Here is a 19768-nt window from a genome sequence, read left to right as displayed (position 1 = left end):
GGGCCCCGTCACCACCTCTAAAGCCAATTAAATGGGGCTGAGAGCCAGGCACACCCAGTGCCACAGCTGGGCAAGCAGCGTGGGGCGGCTTTACTATTGGCCCCAGCCCAAATTAATGATGCTGCTCCTGGCACCTGCTGATGAGCTACAGGGGAAGGAAGTTTCCAAACAGGCCCTTTCCCCTGGGGTTAACGCCTCCCCAGCGAGGAGAAGGGAAAGCCCTGAGAGCAGGCACTGGGGTGCTCAGCCGCTTGGGGCTGTTAGTCCATTGGGGCGGGTGCTAGGGATCCCTGGGGGTAGGTACTGGGGAACTCCAGGCTCTCAGCTCGTGGGTGGGGGACTGCCTGCTGTCGCTTGGGGTTCCTCTTTCTATGGGTGTGTGATGCGGAAGTGAGGGGCTGGCCCAGCGCTGGGGGAAGCTGCTCGGCGATGCTGCTGCCGTCGGAAGCGGTTACAGAAGAGCTGTGCGGTGGGTGGGGCGGGCTGGGGAACCGCTGGCAGAGCCAGGAAGGGAGTTCCTAGCATTAGCACAGTCTTTCCTGAGCAGGAACTGAGAAGGCCCTCTGCGGATCAGGGGCATGAGTCAGGGTGGTGGGTGGGGCTGGGCGCCAGCCCCTTGGGTAATGCACATCGGGGAAGGGCGGCAGTGGCTTGGTGTGGGTGGGGGACAGGGACTGGGTGCAGGAGCCTGACAAACCAGTCCAGCGGTCAGGGCTCCCTAGCGGTGCAACAGCCACATCGGGGGCCATGTCTCCAGGGTGACCCCAGCGAGCGTGTGGGGATGGGGTATGGCGTGAGGGGACCCTTGCCCTGGGAGGGGACCCTTGCCCTGGGAGGGAACCCAGCAGAGAGATGCTGCGGGGAAGGGACTCACCGTATTTCCAAGGTTACGGAGGCCGGTCAGACCCTGTACCGTCTTGGAGTTCTGCAAAGAAAGAGCACCGGGGGCAGATCAATGGCGGCTCTCAGGCAGTCAGTCTAAAACCCCTGGCAGACACAGTGGAGAGCAGTGACTGGAGAGCTGGGGGGCCATGCCCTCTTGCCCCTCTGCCTGTCTGAGCATCCATGTGACGATCTAGGCTAGGAGTAAACCAACAGGCAGCTTTCTACAGATGCTCATTGACTCCTGCATCTCCACAGCCTCCACAGGGCACAGGCCAGTGTCACTATGTCCATGTTACAGATGGGGAAACTGAGGCACCAGGCAGGGCAGACACCTGGCCAAGGCCACATGGCCAAGCAGAACAGGGAAGGAGACCCAGGAATCTGGACTTCTTGTTCTTCGCTCAGGGTACACCTCCCATTTAAAACAATACTTCAAAGACCACCTCCTGCTGAGTCTGGGGAGCATTCCTAGCACCCACACTTCCACCCTCGAGGTGGGACTTTAGCCCTCATGGCAGCATGACCTGGGCCCTTCCTCCCAGTGGTCATTAGGGATCCAAGTGCCAGAACACCCCAGGGGACCACGTGGGTATAGGAGCTTGGCTGAATGAGCAGTGTCCCCCTCTAGTGGTTGGTGAACATACAGGGTAACAGCCTACTACTGCTACCTCCTAGTGGAGTTTCTCCTTCAACTTGAGTGGCAGAGGCCTGTGCGTTTGGACCTACGTTCATTCCCAGCTCACAGTAGGGCGAGGGGTCGTTACATGAAGAGCTGAGGATGTTAACTGCTCCAATGGCCACACAGAGACCTCAGGAGAAACACTCCAGCCTGCAGCGGGGTGAGCCATGGAAGGTAGAGCATCCGCCCTCCCCTTAAAAGCACTGCCCGTGCCACTGTTCACCCCCATGCACACGCAGACTGCTATGGCTGGCGGAGATGGGTCAGAACCGGAACTATCCCCCCACCTCCACCCTGGGCTCGGGGGGCTCAGACTAAATGGGACCTGACTTAGCTCCTCAGAGGAGCATGGCCAAGCTGAGCTCAGCAGCTTCTCCTGAGCTCTCAGAGCCTTCCCCTTCCTCCAGTCCTTGGGAACCAGGAGGGGACGGGGCCTGTGAGAGGAACAGTCCTGCCCTGCCCCCAGCCTGGCGCTGCCTTGGCGAGGGGCGGGGACAGGCTGGTGAGGGGCGGGGGAACTCGGGCTTTCTCCCTGGAGCTCATTAATTCAGGATTCCTCAGACTCTTGCTGCGAGGGCACAGTCCAGAGATTCCTTCAGACATAAAGCCTGGCCCTGGGCTCAAAGTCCCGGGCAGTCTTTTATCTCTCGCCTGTCTTCTCCCTCCCCCTTGGCACCAAGAGCTCCGGGGAGCAGAGTTCTGTATGCCAGAGGCGAAGGCAATCCCCACACAGCTGATCTCTGGCCCCTGGATTTCCAATTGAGTGGATCCTTGGAGACCAGGATGGGGGTGGCTGGAACACACGGCCGTCCAAAGAGATCCCCTCACTAGTGAGGAAGGATGGCCCAGTGGTTAGAAACACAGATTCCCAGCTCTGCCTCAAACTACTGGTGTGACCTTGAGCAGGTCCCTGGGAGTGTGTCCGCACTGTGGCGGGAGGGAACCCCCGCGGCTCGGGTGTGCCCGAACTGTGGCAGGGAGCAGGCCCCCCAGCCCGGTGTGTCAGCACTGCAGCAGGGAGTGAGAGAGTTTAAAGGGGATTCCTTGGTCCTGCCGGGCTGTTGCTGAAGGACCAGTGAGTGCAGTGGGACTGAGAGAAGCCCAAGGGAAGGAACTTAAATAGCAACCAGCCTGAGCCATCGCCTTTCTTATTGGTTAACAGCTCTGTCATTCTGTGAGACCCAACGGGAAGCATGCCCCTGTTCCAGCCTGAAAGCGGAAAGTAACAGCGGTCGGGGGGAGGGTTGTTTGGGGTCCCAGCCTGCTGACCCCCTGCAGTGTAGCCGGATGAGGGGATGGGAAGCCAGGACTCCGGGGAATCTGTTGCTGAGCCATAACCCCACTGGGACTGACACCATAAGCGCGTAGGAGACAAACTCATTGTGCGGCTCAGCAGCAGTGCAGCCGGCACGGACAGAGGGCGGCCATGCCCAGAGAGCCCTGGGCAGGGGTTGGGGGGATGCCCATTGCCTGTAATACTGAACTAGGATGTGAAAGCAGCTTTCTGTCACTATTTTCACCCACCCAGCCTGAACTGGGTGCCCAGTTCAGGCAGCCGGAAAAGCCCCACTCAGCATGAAACGCTCCATCTGGGAGAGCCTCAGGCAACTAGACCTTTGGAACTCCATCTATCTAGCTCAGGGATAGGCAACCTATGGCACGGGTGCCGAAGGCAGCACGCGAGCTGATTTTCAGTGGCACTCACACTGCCCGGGTCCTGGCCACCCGTCCAGGGGGCTCTGCATTTTAATTTAATTTTAAACGAAGCTTCTTAAACATTTTAAAAACCTTATTTACTTTACATACAACACTAGTTTAGTTATATATTATAGACTTCTAGAAAGAGCCCTTCTAAAAACATTAAAATGTATGAATGGCAGGCGAAACCTTAAATCAGAATGAATAAATGAAGACTCGGCACACCGCTTCTGAAAGGTTGCCAACCCCTGATCTAGCTAAAGTACACTCACCGAACTGCAAGCCAGCTTGGTTCAGCACGGCAGCCGACTCTGCCAGTCTCCCTGCCGCCCAGAGCGACAGCACTGTGAGCTTCCTCACAGCAGTGCCCCGACACTGCCAGCCAGAGTGACAGCGCTGTGATGTGCCTCACAGCAGTGCCCCGACACTGCCAGCCAGAGTGACAGCGCTGTGGTGTGCCTGACAGCAGTGCCCTGACACTGCCAGTCAGAGTGACGTGCTGTGAGCTTCCACACAACAGTGCCCCGACACTGCCAGCCAGAGTGACAGCGCTGTGATGTGCCTCACAGCAGTGCCCTGACACTGCCAGTCAGAGTGACAGCGCTGTGGTGTGCCTCACAGCAGTGCCCTGACTATCAGCTAGGAAAGGCAATGTGAGCTTGCTCCAACTAGTAGGTCTCCAATGGCAAGGGCTCCCTTCCAACAATACCCTGTCACTGCCAGCTAGGACAGCCGGAGCCGGGAGGCATCTCATGCAAAGCGCAGAGACAAGTGACAGACCCCAGCAGCTGGGCAAGTTAAAACTGACACGCATCCTGGCCATGTTACCAGAAAGAACAAGAGAGCAGGGACAGGCAGAGAAATGGGTGGTGCTGGGACCAGGAGCACAAACCCATGGGAGCAGAGAACTATGGGATCGAACAGATGACGCAGACACATGGAGGGGAAAGGACTTGGCCAAGGCCACAGAGAGTCAGTGGCAGAACTGGGGATAGAACCCAGGAGTCCTGATTCCCTGCACTGCGCTCTAAGTGCTAGATACCACTCCATCTTGGGGCAGAGGCTAGAATCAGGAGCCCGGACTCCCATCCCTGTGCTCTCACCACTAGCCCAGCCTACCCCGGCGGGCAGGAGGAGGCGTGCTGGAAGCCCAGGGGTGTGAGGTGTCGGAAGGGTGGGCTGTAGCTCTCCAGATGCTAGCAGCATGCAGTGCCCAGGAGATTACCCCCCACCCCAAGTGTGGCTTAATGTCAGTGACATTACCCCCCGAAGCAGCGAGAGGAAGGGGAAGGGGAGGGCGCTGTGCCAGCAGCTCTAAAATAGCAGCGGCTGGTGTGTGTGTGGGAGGCCCCAGCAACAGCCCAAAATAACCCAGCTACAATTACACATGCTGCTTAGTGACAGCGCGGGCGTCACAGCCCGAGTTCCCATAGGGAGCAGGGCCAGGTCATCCATGCCCAGGCCCTGCCCACTGCCCTGCAGGCCCTGCCCTGCTCACAACCAGGGCGACTGGGCAGGTGACGGTGGACCCTAATCTGATCCTCCTGAGCAAAGAGTCCCCCTGCCAGGGCTCCGGGAGCTGGGCCTGGCTGCCCCACATCAGTGCCCTGTCACTGCCAGCTGTGGGGCTGCAGTGATGTAAGCCTCCCCACAGCAGTACCCTGCCGGTCCCAGACACTCCTCACCCTGGCTCCGACCCTCTCTGCACACTTTAACCATCTCTCTTTCGGGACGATTCCTGCTCTGGCCCCGAAGCTCCCAGCAGAGCCAAGCAGCCCCTCGCGATTAGGCCTCAGGGATGGGCTGTCTAGTGAAGACACTGCTACAGCTGGGGAAGCGAGGAATCTCCAGGTCTGGGCTCACCCCTGCCTCCCACTCTGTCCCCGGTGGATTGGGCTGGCTGGTTGTGCCCTCTCTCCCACCGCTGTGAGTGAGCCGAAGGTGGGTCAACAGCCCCCTGGGTAGCATGATAAAGGGGGACAAGCCCCAGGGCAGGATCCTCCTGGGGCCCTGCCCGAGGTCTGCTGTGGGGCTACCGTGCAGGGAAGCACCAACAGGCGCGTCTTGCTACTTCAGAACCAAATGCTGAGAAATCGGCACAGCCGATCTAACTCGCACCGGAATCAGCTGCAGAAGACAGGCCAGGACATTGCCTGACATCCGTACACAGCTCTGCACAGGTAGTCCCCGTACCCTGCGAGCTTCCCCTCAGCAGTGCCCTGACTCAGTGGGAGCTGGGCACCTTGTGCAGAGCCCAGAAAGCAGTGACTGATCTGGCAGATGGTTATGGAAAAACTGACAAGTGGCCTCCTGGATTATCATATAGGAGAGAGGAGTGGGAGGGGCAGCGAAGAGGTGAGGGGGGATGAGCGAAGGGAGCGAGGCATGCATGCTGGCTGCCTCGGGTCATTGTAACACTGCAGGAATTCGGCTGGGTCTGTGCCCTTATCAAAAGGGACTGATGCAAGTGGCAGGGATGGGGGATCTCCCATCCTACAGCCACCAGGACCATATAAGCCCGTAGGTGGAGCAGCGGGGCCTGGACGTGTGCCCTGGGGAGGAGCTCAGGGGGTGACAGCCAAGGGGGGAGCACAGACGGAGCTGATTTATCAGCTAGAGTCTGGGCTGCTGGAAGGGCCCCCTGCCTAGTTGGGCCTCTCCCCACAGTCCCCTGAGGCCCCACTTTCCCCCCATCAAGGTGCATTCCCCATAAAGCCCCTCCTGGCTCCTACTACGGACCATCCCCAGGGGCTGCCCAGGAATTTGTCTCCCTGAAATCACGTGGGCTGGCTTTGGCCAGCTTCCTCTCCCCTGGCTCTGCCCCTCAGCACAGGGGCTGGTGAGGCGGGCCGTGGGTAGCAGAGGAGGGCGAGATGCAGAGGACAAGGAGGGAATGACCAGCCGAGAAGACTGGAAGGACAGGGCGAGGGCAGCAGGCTGCAGCTCTGGTTGGGGTAGCATAGGGCTGGTTCTCTCCGGCTCTCCAACTCTCCTTTGGGGCCCTGACATACGCCCAGCTTCCCCACGAGGTTCCCCGGCCGCATGGGCTGGAACTTGCTCCTCTAGTGCAGACTCAGGAACCAAGAGCGCCCTGGGAGGCCAGTGCTGCTCCCCGGCCACGGGCAGGGAGCTTGCCCCCGGCAAGCAGCACTCGCACTGGGCCGGGAGTAGCCGGTAGCCTCTCCCACAGCCAGTGCTCTGGCCCCGCTCCCCACAGTGCCTCCTGCTGGGGAAAGGCCAGGTCCGGAGTAGCTGGGAGCTCCCCCCACAGCCCACGCTCCTGCCCACTCTGTATTGGGAGACAGACCACGGATGGAGCTGGAGCAGCTGATGTCCGTGTGCTGTCAGAGGGCAGCTTGGTGGCAATCAGCCGTTCCCCTGGAGTCCTGACCTGTGGCCCCCTTGGGCAGAGGCCTGATAATGGTGGAGAGTTATTGTACAGCATGCTCGCCTCCCCCACGATTTGATGCTGGTTAATCCCCCTCCCCAGCCCTGGACTTTATTTAGGACATGGGCATGGCCCGGATGGGTGAAATCGAACTGAGGAGCACGGACAGCACAGGCAGAACACAAGATGTCCCCGCGCAGGGTTCGCTGGACTGGAGAGATCAGCCAGGACTGGCTCCCCTCTCTTGGCTGCGGGACGCTCCCCCCACCCTCACCCCCGGCCTCTTTAGCCCCCCGGGTTTCCCTGCTGGAGCAGAATATGAGGTGCAGCGGCACCAGCAGCACACAGGGAGCCACATCAGGGCAGGCGACTCTTACATAAGCTCCTGCAGCCTCACGCCCCCTTTGCTCTCCATTCATCCCATCTAACAAAGGAATGAGCCTGCCCGGAGCCTCGGGTGCTGCGGCTCCTGCCCAGAGGGGCCCCCGGGGCGCCCAGCGGGACTCCTCACAGAACGGGCCAACAGCCCTGCTTACACTTCACCTGGGGCCAATATGGCCCAGGATTCTGCTTGTACGAAAGGGGACACTGAGGCACAAGGAAGGGGGAAGAGACTTAGCCAGGATCACACAGTGAGTCAGAGGTGGGAAAAGAACCCAGGAGTCTGGACTCCCACTTCCTCCCTGCCCTGGCCACTAGACCCCGCTCCCATCCCAGAGCCAGGGACAGAACCCAGGAGTCCTGACTCCCAGTTCCTCCTGGCACTAGCCATTAGACAATACTTCCTCTCCCAACCAAAGCCAGAGGAAACTGACAAAATTCTTTTCTGATCCACTGACTAGCTAGCCTGCAGCCGTCACAAACCCACAAGGGGGCTGATGTCCCAGCGCAATAGACCCTCATCCCCCTGACAGCACCCCGCTCCGGGTCAGTCCTGAGCAGGGGCAGGTCTGGAGAGTGCAAGGGCAGTTACAGGCGCATTAGCATTCAAGGAAGGTCTGAGCCCTTTGGGATCAGCCGCAGGTGCACAGTGGTTCTCCTCCCAGGCTACCTGTTGGCATCACAGATAAGACCGAGAGGGGCAGCCCTGTTGGACGTGACAGCCCTGCTCTTTGCCAAGTTAGGCGAGTATCCCCACCCAGTTATGGGGTAGGGGGAGGCTGGGACACAGAGCACAGCAAGTCTGGGGCTGAGCCGGGAAAAGAACCCAGGAGTCCTGGCAGGCGCTTGCTGATCTCACTACTAATCCACCCTGCCTCTCACCCGCACAACAGACCTGGCAAGGGCAGCCCACAGAGCCTAGGCTCTGGGTGGCAGACCCAGCACTGCCAGCACACCAAATGGGGGCGGGTGCAGGAGGGGGCGCCCTGACCCCGACAGCATTTAACACCATGCCAAGCAGGGGCATTGCCGGGAGCCGGGGAGCCTTCCCCATCCCCTGCCAAAGCTAAGTCGCAGGGCAGTGCCCGTGGGGGACGCAGGCCACCCCCCCAAGACAGGGCAACACGGGACAGGGGTTCTCTCTACCTTGGTCCTGTTGAGAAGGAGCCCCACGAAGGTGGAGACCACCAGGGATCCCGGCATGGAGGTCCTGCCGGGGCGCAGCTCCTTGTGCAAGCCGGGGAAAGCGGGGGGCTCCTCGGGCATGGTGACGGTGTAGGAATTCCGCATGCTGCCCGGCTCCCGGAGTCAGAGCCCGGGCATTGGGCGGGGGGCTGCGTACTGACGGGGGGAGGCAGCTTCGGGGAGATCCCCGGTGTCCTGGACGTGGAAAGTTTGTGCTGCAGCCAGGGGCGCTCCCTACCCCGCCGGCTTGGGCACGGATCCGCACTGCCAGGGCCAGGAACCTGCCCTGCGCCCCCTGCCCTGCGCCCCCAGCGCTGCGCTCCCCTCTCCGGCTCCCGGCTGCTTGCAAACTCCGCCGGCTGCCTGGCTCTCCACCCCGGCCCGGCCCCGCGCTCGCTCGGCTCCGCCTGGCCCCCGCCGCTCCGTGCAAGCCGAGCTGCTGACGGCACCTGGAGGGCTCTGACATCAAGACGGGGGAGGTGCATAGCGCTCGCTCCGGCGGCCCACGCCGCCACAGGACGGGAAGGGGTAGCCGAGGGGGGCACGCGTGGGGCGGCTCTGCAGGGCAACGCACAGCGTCATAGCAACCCCGGGGGGATTGGGGCCCACGCGTGCCGGGCTGCAGCCCTGTCAGGCCACGGCGGATGGACTGTGAAACTGCTACAAGCGGCGGAAAAGGTGGCTCCTTGTCTGTCTGTCTGTAGCTCCTCTCTCCTGTTTTAGCCTTTGCTCGGAAGCTCTCCAGAGCAGGGACTGTCTTTTTGTTCTGTGCTTGTACAGCGCGGAGCACAAGGGGCCACAAGTGGAGCTCCCCTCAGATAAAGACACAATGACCTGGTTTAAACCAGCGGCTTTCAGCCTTTCCAGACTAGGGGACCCCTTTCAGGAGTCTGATTTGTCTTGTGTCTCCCCAAGTTACACCTCACTTAAAAACTACTTGCTTACAAACTTAGACATGAAAATACAAAAGTGTCACAGCACGCTAGTACTGGAAAATTGCGTATGTTTTCATTTTTACTATGTAATTACAAAATAAATCAACTGGAATATAAATATTATACTTACATTTCAGTGGATAGTACACAGGGCAGCATAAACAAGTCGTTCTCTATATGAAATTTTAGTTTGTACTGACTCTTCTAGAACTTTTTCTGTAGCCTGTTGTAAAACTAGGCAAATATCTAGATGAGTTGATGTACCCTCTGCAAGACCTCTGAGAACCTTTAGGGGTACAGGTACCCCTGGTTGAGAACCACTGGTTTAAACTCTGACAATTACATAGACTAACGCCGGACTTAGAGCAATTTTGCCAGCGTTAGGAAATACAGAGTTTGCTGACACGGGAAAGTGGCCCTGATATAACTTAAAGTGTGACTTTAAACCATTTAGTTAAACTGGTGCCAAGGGCCATGTGGATCTTATTAGGATTTAACAGAGGCTTAGTGCAGTTTAGTTTACGTCCGTTAGGAACGGGCTGAAGTGAACCCCAAAGAAACCCCTCTTCTATTGGGCACTCAGCTTTTTGCACTCGTTTAACTAGACAGGTTGAAAAGCTGATTCGGGCTAGTCTGGTGCAACTTTTCCATGTAGAGGAGTCTTACAAGGAGCAAGTTAAAGTGACAGAACGGATATAAGAGTGTCCACACAGAGGTTTATCATTGGATTGAACTGAATTGCTATTTCTCAGGACATTTTGTACATTTTTTGGCCTCAATATTTTTTTTTTGTAATTATTTTCTAATTTTCTCTTTTTCTCCCTGCACTAGTAGGAAACAAACCCCAACCCGAAGACTCCTGCTATTGTGAGTCCCTTTTTAATGGTCATTGAACCTGTGATTCAGAAATAAAACTGTAATATTGCCTCCAGCATGTTCCTGTACCGCTGTCCTCTGCTGGATTCAATCAGAACTGCACAGCAGTGTGCCATAGGGCCAATACTGCTTATAGTGAATGGGGATTCTCCTTCGGCTCAGAAAGATGGGCCTGAGCTAGCGGGAGGAACTGGCTTCCATCTTGGCTTCTAGTGTGCACTTCCAACTGGCCACAAATTTGCTGCACTTAGCGCTTGGGCAACACTGGGCTCAATCCTGAAGCCGTTATTCAAGCAAAACTCCTGCAGGCCCAGCTGGGAGCTCTGGCTAAGCAAAAACAAGAGGTACAAGCTCTCATCTGAGCTGTGTATAAGGAGCCTATGACTATGGTATCCCACGAGAGCCGACTGTGAGGCAGGTAAATATTATTAGCCCCAGTTCAAATCTGGGGAAACCGAGGCACGGAGCGGAACAGTGGCTTGCCTGAGTTTCTGCAGCGAAGGCAGCAGCAGAGCTGGGCAGAGAACCCAGGTGTCCTGACTCCGGGGGCAGGATCAGGCAACACAGCTCTCTCCATCACAGAAATACAGTTCTGTGTCAGTCTGTTAACTGACTGGCTGCCAGGCTGGTGGTCTGATAGATAGCACAAGGGGCTGCAGGGACATAAGAGTGCCATGTATCAGGTGTCTTTACCTTCTGCTCTGGGTAAATTTCCATTATTAGCCTCAGCATGTTTTCCCCCTGGGTATTTGGAAGAACAGACTGACAGCTTCTGCCCAGCACAAACTGGCTTCCAAGCCTCCAGCTGACACTCCAAGCAGCGCGGCTCACGTGAGCGGCCCAGGTCCAGCACGCAGGCCGTCCTCCTAATAACCACACTGGGTGAAGCACAGAAGCCACCCCCCTCCAATCACCCCACTCCGGGAGTCAGGGACAGGAGAGGCCCTGGACGGTTGTTATTTTAATGCTAATTGCTCCAAAACCAAGATAGCCTCCCCCAGCCCCAGAGTGAGGCTTCTGCAGAGATATTCCGAGGGAGCTAACTATAGGTTGGAGGGTGAGAGGAGGACACTATTTCTGGCAGCTTTAAAAATACTCAAGGCAGCGCCTTAGATTTTCTCATCAAAGTGTGACAGTCATTTCATTTAACACTGTGTGTATATATACACACACACACACACACACACACACACACACACACACACACACACACACACAGAGTATACTGTACACAGGCACATACGCAACGTGGACACAAATGCCTACCCGCACTCCCAACTCACAGCTTACATTGTATTCACACACACACACACACACACAATGCATACGCAACGGCCTGCACTCTGTACCCCCTGTATGTAGGCTTGGCAGAGTTCAATTCTTTTTACATCATTTCAGTGGTACTGTCAGTTTCTTTTTAAACTTTTACAATGTTGTACCTGTTTCCATTGTCAAAGTTGCGGGAAGTTATGGGGAGGGGAACAATAAGTATTGTATGACAGTTGACGCTGGGTTTCAAAAAATCTGTCCATTTCAATTACTACAGATTGAAATGTATTTTCATCGGTTTGTGTGTGTGTGGAGAAATCAATGTTTACCAACAAAAATCTAATCCTTCCAAGCTTAAATATACTGTGTACACCCCCCCACACATGTACACATGCAGTGTACACACATTCACACGCACAGTATATAGACACACACACTATATACACACAAACTGACTACACAGGAAGCAGGGCCGGCTCCAAGGTTTTTGCCGCCCCAAGCAGCCGCCCCTCCCCTCGCAAAACAAAAAACAAACAAAAAAGCCGCGATCGGCGGCACTTCGGCAGGACGTCCTTCGCTCCGAGCAGGAGTGAGGGACCCACTACCAGCTGAATTGCCGCTGAAGAGCCGGAGGTGCCGCCCCTGTCTGGTGTGGCTGCCCCAAGCACCTGCTTGGTAAGCTGGTGCCTGGAGCCGGCCCTGACAGGAAGACCCACACAAACAAAAGTGTATACTGTATGTGTGTGTGTACACACACACACACACACACAAAACCAGGTCAAACCCAACCATGCAACCTGAAGCCAGGCTCCTAAGGATTCCTGTGACAGAGGGTCCACCCTAGCAGGACTGTGTGTGCAGCGTGATAGCAAAGCTGGAGCACACCCACACTAATACAGACTGGCAGATCACGCACTAGACATGGAAAACGGGAGACGGCGCAAAGCCAGAGGACAGCGACCGTGCAACCAACGAGCCAAGGGTGAGATCCGAAGAGAGGGGCTGCATGGCTGGGGGAGGCTGCGTGGCGGAGTGGCCTGTCACCTGCTCAGGTGAGCACAGAGCGGGGGACGAATCCCAGACCCCCCGAGATGGCCGGTGCAGGGAGCCCAGTCAGTGGAAGCTCTATTCACTCCCCAGGCCGCTGGTTCACCCTCAAATTCCCTGGCGATGTTCCCATGAGGGCATCAGGGTGTGTGTGTGTGGGGAAGGGACGGCAGATACTCTCCAAGCAGCCCCAGAAAGCAGGGGGCATGCGTGCCCCAGCTTTGCCCTCCAGGCCACGCTCGGGTGCTCAGCCAGTTGGCTCTTGGCCACCCAAGTGTTTTCTCTGCCCTCCCAAGGGCAGAGGATTTGCCTGGTAGTGCCAAGCCCGCCCTCCCCTCTGGCCAGCTCAGGCCTCCCAGTCTAGATGCTCTTGCCTCTGGTGTGTTACGCAGGCCCGGAGAGCCCTGACCCCCCAAGTCGGGCCGGAGTCACGCAACGGCGCTCTGGGAACCATTCCGGGCAGGTGGTGCCCAGGGGCCAGGCTACTCCAGCTCAGCAGGTCCCACAGCATGACAGGGGTCATTATGGGATGGAGCACCTGGGGGTGACCCTCCTGGCCCCAACTCACACCCTGCAAACTCCCGTTGCCAGGCAACTTCCTACTCTGCCAGCAGCTCTGCAATGAGCCATCAGCTGCAGGGACAGCCCAAGGCCAGAACCAGGGGGCAACACCCACCCCCTTCCCCTCAGCTTGGGGCCGGTTCCCCTCCAGACCCAGGTCCGAATGGACCCGTCTCCCATCCCAGCAATGCAAAGAACAAGTCAGGAAAGAGACACCACAAACCTGGCTCAGGGGCTGGGGAATAGGACATGTACCCTTTCCCCTCTAGCGGGCACCGAGTCCAATCTGGTTACAGGTGGGGAGGACTGGCTGGCTTGGGCGGGTGAGGCACGGGATACGGGACCCTTCCCCTCCAGGACACTGGTTCCAGTCTGGCCCCAGGTCAGTCGCGGATGAAAGTTGTTACTCACTGCAGGGGACAACCTGTGCCGAGCAGAGCAGCCACTGGACCCCATGGTTTCATGCTGCCCCATCCCCCCAGCCCCCGGGGGGTACACGAGGGCTTGCCATGTCCCTCGCTGCCAGTGGGGTAACAGGAGCTAGGGTCATAACCACACAGCTGTGGTGGAATCCGGAGAGAGGCCCCTGCGAGTCAGCTGACGACAGGCTTCCCAGAAGCCGGGTTATTGATAGAACGCAGCAGGGCTCTGTGTGATCCCAGAGGGGAGCAGAACCCACACCCCCAGGAGCTGTCACAGAGGGCAAGGCGGGGCAGGCACCATGCTGAACCCATCGTCCCCACTGTCCCAGGGCTTGGTGCAGCTCCCCAGCAGTGACCTTCCCGGCAGAGGATGCCAAGAGCCAGCTAGCAGTAAAAGGCCAATGGGTTCAGGCACTGGCTGCAGGCCAGTCCCAGGAGCTGGTTGGGACGGAAGCGTGAGTGGCTGGCGGCAATTTTATGGGTGGCTGCAGCCACCGGATACTCAGTTCACCCGATGTTCTGGGCAGTTAATGGGGCCGCACAAGTCCGGGAGCTCTACCAACACAGCTGGGAAGCAAAGGGTGCCCTGCCAACCCGCCCCCTCCGGGGGAGTTCACTGACTGCCTTGCCCTTTCGCCCAAGACTCCCAGAGCACCGAAAGGACGTTCGTTCAAGAAGCTTCACAGCTGGGGTCAGATTGTTGTCCCCAGTGGCAAGGTAAACTGAGGCACAGAGCACTGCAATCACATGGTGAAGGGCAGCAATCAAGACTAGAACTCCGGAGTCCAGACTGCTTTACCACTAGAGAACGCTCCTTTCCAGAAACAAGAACAAGATCTGGAAGCCCTGACTCCCATTCCTCCTGCTCTAGCCATTAGACACTACTCCCCTTCCATCGCCAGGAACTCCCAGATTCTTGCTCCAATAACTCCTGTGATCTTGCTTTCCACCACCCAACAACCTAAGTGGCCCAGGCCGAGTTGAGGGGGAAACGGTTCGGGGACCGGATAGCCAAGGGAGCTCAGCTTCAAAGACGCAACGGCTCCAAAGTGACCGCAAGTAACCGGCATGACCCACGCCTCCTGGTTAATGGAGCAGAACCGATCGGAGACCTGGATCAGCGGCCTCTCCTACCCCTCTCCAAAAGCCGCTTCCGGCGCTTTGTGTTTGTGGTTTAATTATTTTTTATGATTTTGCTTCTGGGCTCGGAAAAAAAAATAAGACTGGAAAACAGCAGAGAACATTCAACTGCCAGTGAGGACCATAACTTCCAGCCAGGACAGCTGCCCCCACACTGCACCTCCTGATTCCCCCCCACCCCGATTAGTACCATCAACACTGCCATCATGCCTACGCCCCCAAACCTAGAACTGGGCACAACTTTTGATTAAAACTTTTTTGGGTGAAAAATGCAGATTTGGGTCGACCTAAACAGTCCACAACTTTGTGTCGATTTCAGGATGTTGTTGCCATGAAAAAAAAAAAAAAAAAAAAAAAGTGAAAAAAAATTTCCAAAAAAGCCAGAGTGTTTTGACTTTTCGATTCAAAACAACCTTCACTTTTTTTTAGTATATTAAAAATGGGGGGAGAGGGGGAAATAAAGCCCAACATCAAAATTAAAAAAAAAAAAAGGTTTTTGATTCATGGAAAATTTCATTTTCGATTCAACTTGAAACGATTTCCCCCTGGTTTTTCAGATTTGCCGGTGAACGGAAAAATCCATTGCTCATACAGCTCTAACCGAAACCCTGCCGCGCTAGGAGAGGCTCTGACACATCGCCGGAGGTGGGCCAGGGTCCGGGCTAAGGTCACCATTAAGAACATACTAGGTGTTTTGTTAGAACACAGTAAACACTAAGGCACTGCCTGGGAAAAGCCAATTGGGATCACAGAGGGGGAGAAAAGACAGACTTCTCCTGCCCACCATGCCTGTGTCTATGAAAAAGCCGAGCTGCCTGCGGGGAACGTAACCCCATTCCAGGCCCCAGGGAGGAGGTGGGAACGGCCTACCTGCAGAGCGCAGCGAATGGGGAATCTCACTGTCTGCAGAGGACAACTGATGGGGGGCCTGCAGGGGACCCAGTCAGGCCTCTGAACCCCCCTCCCAGTAAATGATCCCCCACAGGGAGGGGAGAGGCCCCCACGGCTGCCGGATTGTGTGTCACACCACATGGACGGTGGTGGCAGGCGTGAGGCCTGATGGCTAACGAGATCGGGATGGCAGGGTCCCGAGAGACAGGTAGGTAAGTGCCACATGTAATCCGTACCCCGTGGTTTGGAGTCAAATCCCATCATTGCAAGGAGGGGAACCCAGAGCCCTACGCTGCCCATGCGTTTCTGTTGGGGAAGCAGAGGGACTGGCATTGCCAGAGCCCGGGAACCTAGCACAGCCTACTGAGCCAGGAGTTCAGACTTCCCTGCCCTCTGTTCTAGCCATCAGAGCAGGTGGCTGCAGCCGGGCGGACACCCCAATGCTGCTGTGTGTGAGATGTGTTTGGAATGGTGGTGGTGGCGGCGGGGGGATGACACCTAATACTCCTCCCCCCACCAGCCATGAGTGTAATGGGAGCTACAGAGCTGCCGGGGAGAGGGAGAGCTGGGTGCGTGCGGTGACAGATCAGACAGACACTGCTCCCGACTCTCTGCTACCTTGTCTTGTCACTGCCACCTGTTCTAGACCTGCTCTGCACAAACCCACCCTGCCCTGGCAGCACCGAAGCCCCCGCGCGCCAGTATCAGCGATTACATGGAGCCGGTAGACCCAGACCCAAGTGCTCTGCAAAGCATCCAGCCCCAGCAGCATCCGCGCTCCCCCACCCCCCCGGCAGACAGACCGTGTGCGGCCATGTGTTGGAGCCTGCAGGGAGGAGACTAGAGCCTGGCGTCAGGATTTGCCTTCCCTGCAAATTGGCCAGCGGCTCCTCCCCGCGATGGTCATGTCCGGCTGCACCCCCTCCCGTCCTGCCCCATAGCTGAGGCCAGGAGTTCTGAACTGCTCCCAGCTACAGGGGGGTGGGGGACATGGTACAGGAGAGGATAAATAATCGGCTTTTATGCTCCCAAGGGCCTCACAGGTGATAAACGCAAGGATCCCTCACCTACTGCTGAATGCAGCTGTCTCTGGGGTGGAGCATAGAGGGAGGACGTGTAGGATTTTGGCTGAGAATCACAGGGCAAACCTGTGGCTCTCTCACAAAGCTGCACCGTGGCATCTTTAACGCAAGGAGCAAGGCTTTGACGTGCTGGCCCCCGAGTCCTGCACAGGGAGGGGGCTTTGTGTGATTTCCTGGGGAGGAGAAGGGCCAAGCTGGCCCTGCCAGGGTTCGCCCCTGTGGTTCCAGGGAAGCCGTCCCCTCTGGGAGAAAGGCAGTAAGAGAGAGGGCGAGAGCTGAAACGAGAGAGAAAGTAATGGTGGGAAAGTCTCAGACAGAGACAGGAGGATTAAGGAGGGGTTAAGCCTGTTATGTAAGGTTCTGCCTGGCAGGGACCTGCCAGCGAGGGGTGGAGAGAACCTGCCCCAGCTCCGCTCCCCGAGCCAGGCTCCTTCACATGGCAAGACGGGGTCAGCTGGGGAGAAGAAGGAAGAAGCTGGAGCAGGGTCTGTGCATGCCAGGGAACTGCACAGATCAGGGCAAGCAGCCCACGGGCCCAGCCCCTTGCCCTCTAGCGAGGCTTAGCCTCAGCCCGAGGCAGGGAAAGGGCTGATCCCAGCTGAGCACAGTGCCAGTGGGCAACGCCGCAGGGGAGACTGACCCCGGCGAGCTGCAGCCCTGCGCACTGGCGTGTGAGCTAGTGTCAGTGTGGGGGGCAGGGCTGTACACCCGCTGCTTATGCGCGTGTTTCAGCCAGTGCCCGCGGTGCAATGCCTGGACGAAAGAAACCAACAGCCTGAAAACCCTCCTCCTGCCGCTCAGGGGTAGACCGCCAGGCAGAAAAAGGTGAGTCCCCCCAGACCCCTGACCGCTCTCGTCCACTTCCAAGCCTCCAGCACGGGGGCAGGACAGCACGGACCTGGGTTTGCATCTGCGCAGGGCAACGGCCTGCCTGACCGGGGATGTATTGGGGGGCAGCTGGAGGCCCTCCAGAGGAGACAATTCCTGGCTACAGCTGGGCATTTTCAGGCAGCTTCCCCAGTCCTGCCTCCCATGGATCAACCCCAGAGGCCAGACACTCTCGTACTCAGCCATGATCTGAAGCATATGGCTGCCCCATCCCTTGGTGTAAGACAAGGCCTTTGGGTGGGGGAACGAGCAGACGTCCCAGCACATAAAGGCAGGCACTGAGCCATCCGGCTGAAGACTCACCCACCAGGACTCTGAAACCTGACCCCTTGGCTCTGCAGCCCCACGGATGGACGGAGGGGCCCTGTGCTTGCCTGACTCCTGCCTTGGCCATACCGCAGCCAGTTCCTTCCTGGTTGGTTGGGGAGGAAGGGCAGAGAGGGATAGAAAAAGTGACCAAGGGGCTGAGACGAGATCTTGGAATGAAATCCAAGTGGAAAATTACCAGCCTGGTCCGATGCGCTCACACGATGGGCTGTGGGCGTGGGAGGCTCAGCCCTGGGCTGGGGCTTTGGGGACACGATGTCTCTGATCTGTACCCAGGGTATGAAATGCTCCACTGCCCGCTTCACAGGTCACCAGAAACCAGCAGCCAGGGAAACGCCACCGAAGGCTGCTGCACCCTCCCTGGCTAAAAAGCCCCTTGCCGAATGGTGCCACTGAACGGATCCATTGTCCCATGCAGCCCAGGGCATCCAGCCGAGGCATCTCAGCAGAGAGGAAAGGGACTGGATGTTCCCAGTGACGGTCATGTGGAAACAGGCCCGTGGAGAGAAATTTGGGTCTTCGGTACATCGTGTTTGCTTCCTATTTCACTTAATTTATATGGATGTTACAAATGTTCCGGGGCACCCCTGAGCTTGGGGACCCAGTACAACTGTCCATCCATTCTCCCTCTCATCAGCCCTGCATGGGAACCCTGTTGTCCAGCCCAGGTGCCCAGCCCCGAGGCCCCTGGGATAAGTAGGGCACAGGGGTGCGGTTGGGTTCTGGGAACAGGACCGTGTCCCCATCGCGTATGGTACAGTAAGTGACACACACTGAACCAGCAGCCCCAGATGGGCGTCTCCAGCTGCAAGCGCTGCCCGGTCCGGGTGATGTCACCGGAGCGCCTTTCGCCAGCGGGGCTGATGTGGGTCATTCGTGACAGCAAAGATTGTGCCGGGGGTGGGAGGGAGGGTAGAGGCAGCAGGTGCAGGTGTGGTGCAAATATCTCACATGCAGTCCTGCCCGGCAGCATCCCCTGCTACGCCAGCCCTTGGCATCCCACGCACAGCTCTGCCAATGCCCCTCCCGCCTGACCTGCCCTCTCCCCAGCCTGCTGGGACCACCGCTCCAGAGCCGGCAGTCTAGGCAGTGTCCCATGCACCCAGAAACTGGCAGCACAGACCCGCTACGGGCGGGATGATTAAGGGGTTGTTGCGATGGCACAAGGATGCAGCGTCAGGGGAGCTGATGCCCCCCCTGGCAGCAGCAGGAGGGGATGGGTTTGACCCCCTAGCTGTCACAGGGCAACCACAGGGCGAGGATGTCTGGGAAACAGGACTCCTGAGAAAACCCAGCCCTGCACAGCCTAGGCCAGAGGGGGAGGCTTGGATTGCCCCTAATTAGGTTGCTGTGTCCATCTCGCGTTCTCTCCCAGGCTCCAATCCCCAGAGCTTACATAACAGTTATACTTGTTTAATGTCAGCTTTGGCGCACACACACACACACACACACACACACACACACAGAGGCAGCTGAGAAGCAGCTCAGGGCACACCTAGAAATCTCTGTCTCGGGAGTACATCACAGCAAGAACCCAGTGTCCCCTCTCTGCCCTGCCTCTTCCCAGGGATCTGTGCACGGGGAGGGCGAGCGAACCAAACGTGTGCACACAGGCATGGGGTGTGTGTGTGTATGTGCACGACAGTGGAAGCTTACGTACATGCGAGCGTGTATGTTTGCATGCACAGTTTTGTGCTCTTGCTTGTGTGTCGGCATGAGCATGTGCACGCACGTGCATTCATGTATGTTCACGAGTGCGTGCGCATTCACGTGTAGGTGCGTGCACGTCAACCTGCCTAACACAAGCACTCAGCAGGGCACGGGGAATCGGGCTCAGTGGAGGATCCGATGGATTCTCTCCATTCCGTTAGCAGACCCTAAGGCACCAGGGTCTGCCAGAAACTAGCCATCCTGGCCAGGGTCTGGGCCGTCTGCGCACACAAGTTTCATGCAGGAAGCAGGTGCCCTATCACAGATCACAGTTGCCCCAAGCAGTCTCTGTGCCCTGGGATGGAGCCCACAGACCTTGGGTCCCACCCCGGAGCCATGGGCTGAGTCCTTCCCGTGGGTGATGAGAACCAGATCAAAGGATTGAAGGGGGTGGGGGCATTGCT

At 57.7% G+C, this 19768-nt stretch overlaps 1 protein-coding gene across 7 annotated transcripts in view; it reads right to left on the bottom strand.

Annotated features, from left to right (window-relative positions):
• USP2 (ubiquitin specific peptidase 2) overlaps nucleotides 1–19768 on the bottom strand; it is a 71830-nt gene that overhangs the window by 37386 nt on the left and 14676 nt on the right. For 6 of the 7 annotated variants that reach the window (XM_054005690.1, XM_054005691.1, XM_054005694.1 and 3 more), the window contains one exon: nucleotides 875–925. In XM_054005690.1, the coding sequence (XP_053861665.1) occupies nucleotides 875–925 (51 nt within the window). Of the gene's footprint in view, nucleotides 1–874; nucleotides 926–8177; nucleotides 8562–19768 lie in introns of those variants that run through there. The other variant, XM_054005697.1, reaches the window with a different exon arrangement.

The sequence above is a fragment of the Malaclemys terrapin genome, chromosome 15, assembly GCF_027887155.1.
Source record: "Malaclemys terrapin pileata isolate rMalTer1 chromosome 15, rMalTer1.hap1, whole genome shotgun sequence".
Classification (NCBI taxonomy): Eukaryota; Metazoa; Chordata; order Testudines; family Emydidae; genus Malaclemys; species Malaclemys terrapin.
Note: the sequence above shows the minus strand (reverse complement) of the source record. Positions and strands in the feature narration are given on the sequence as shown.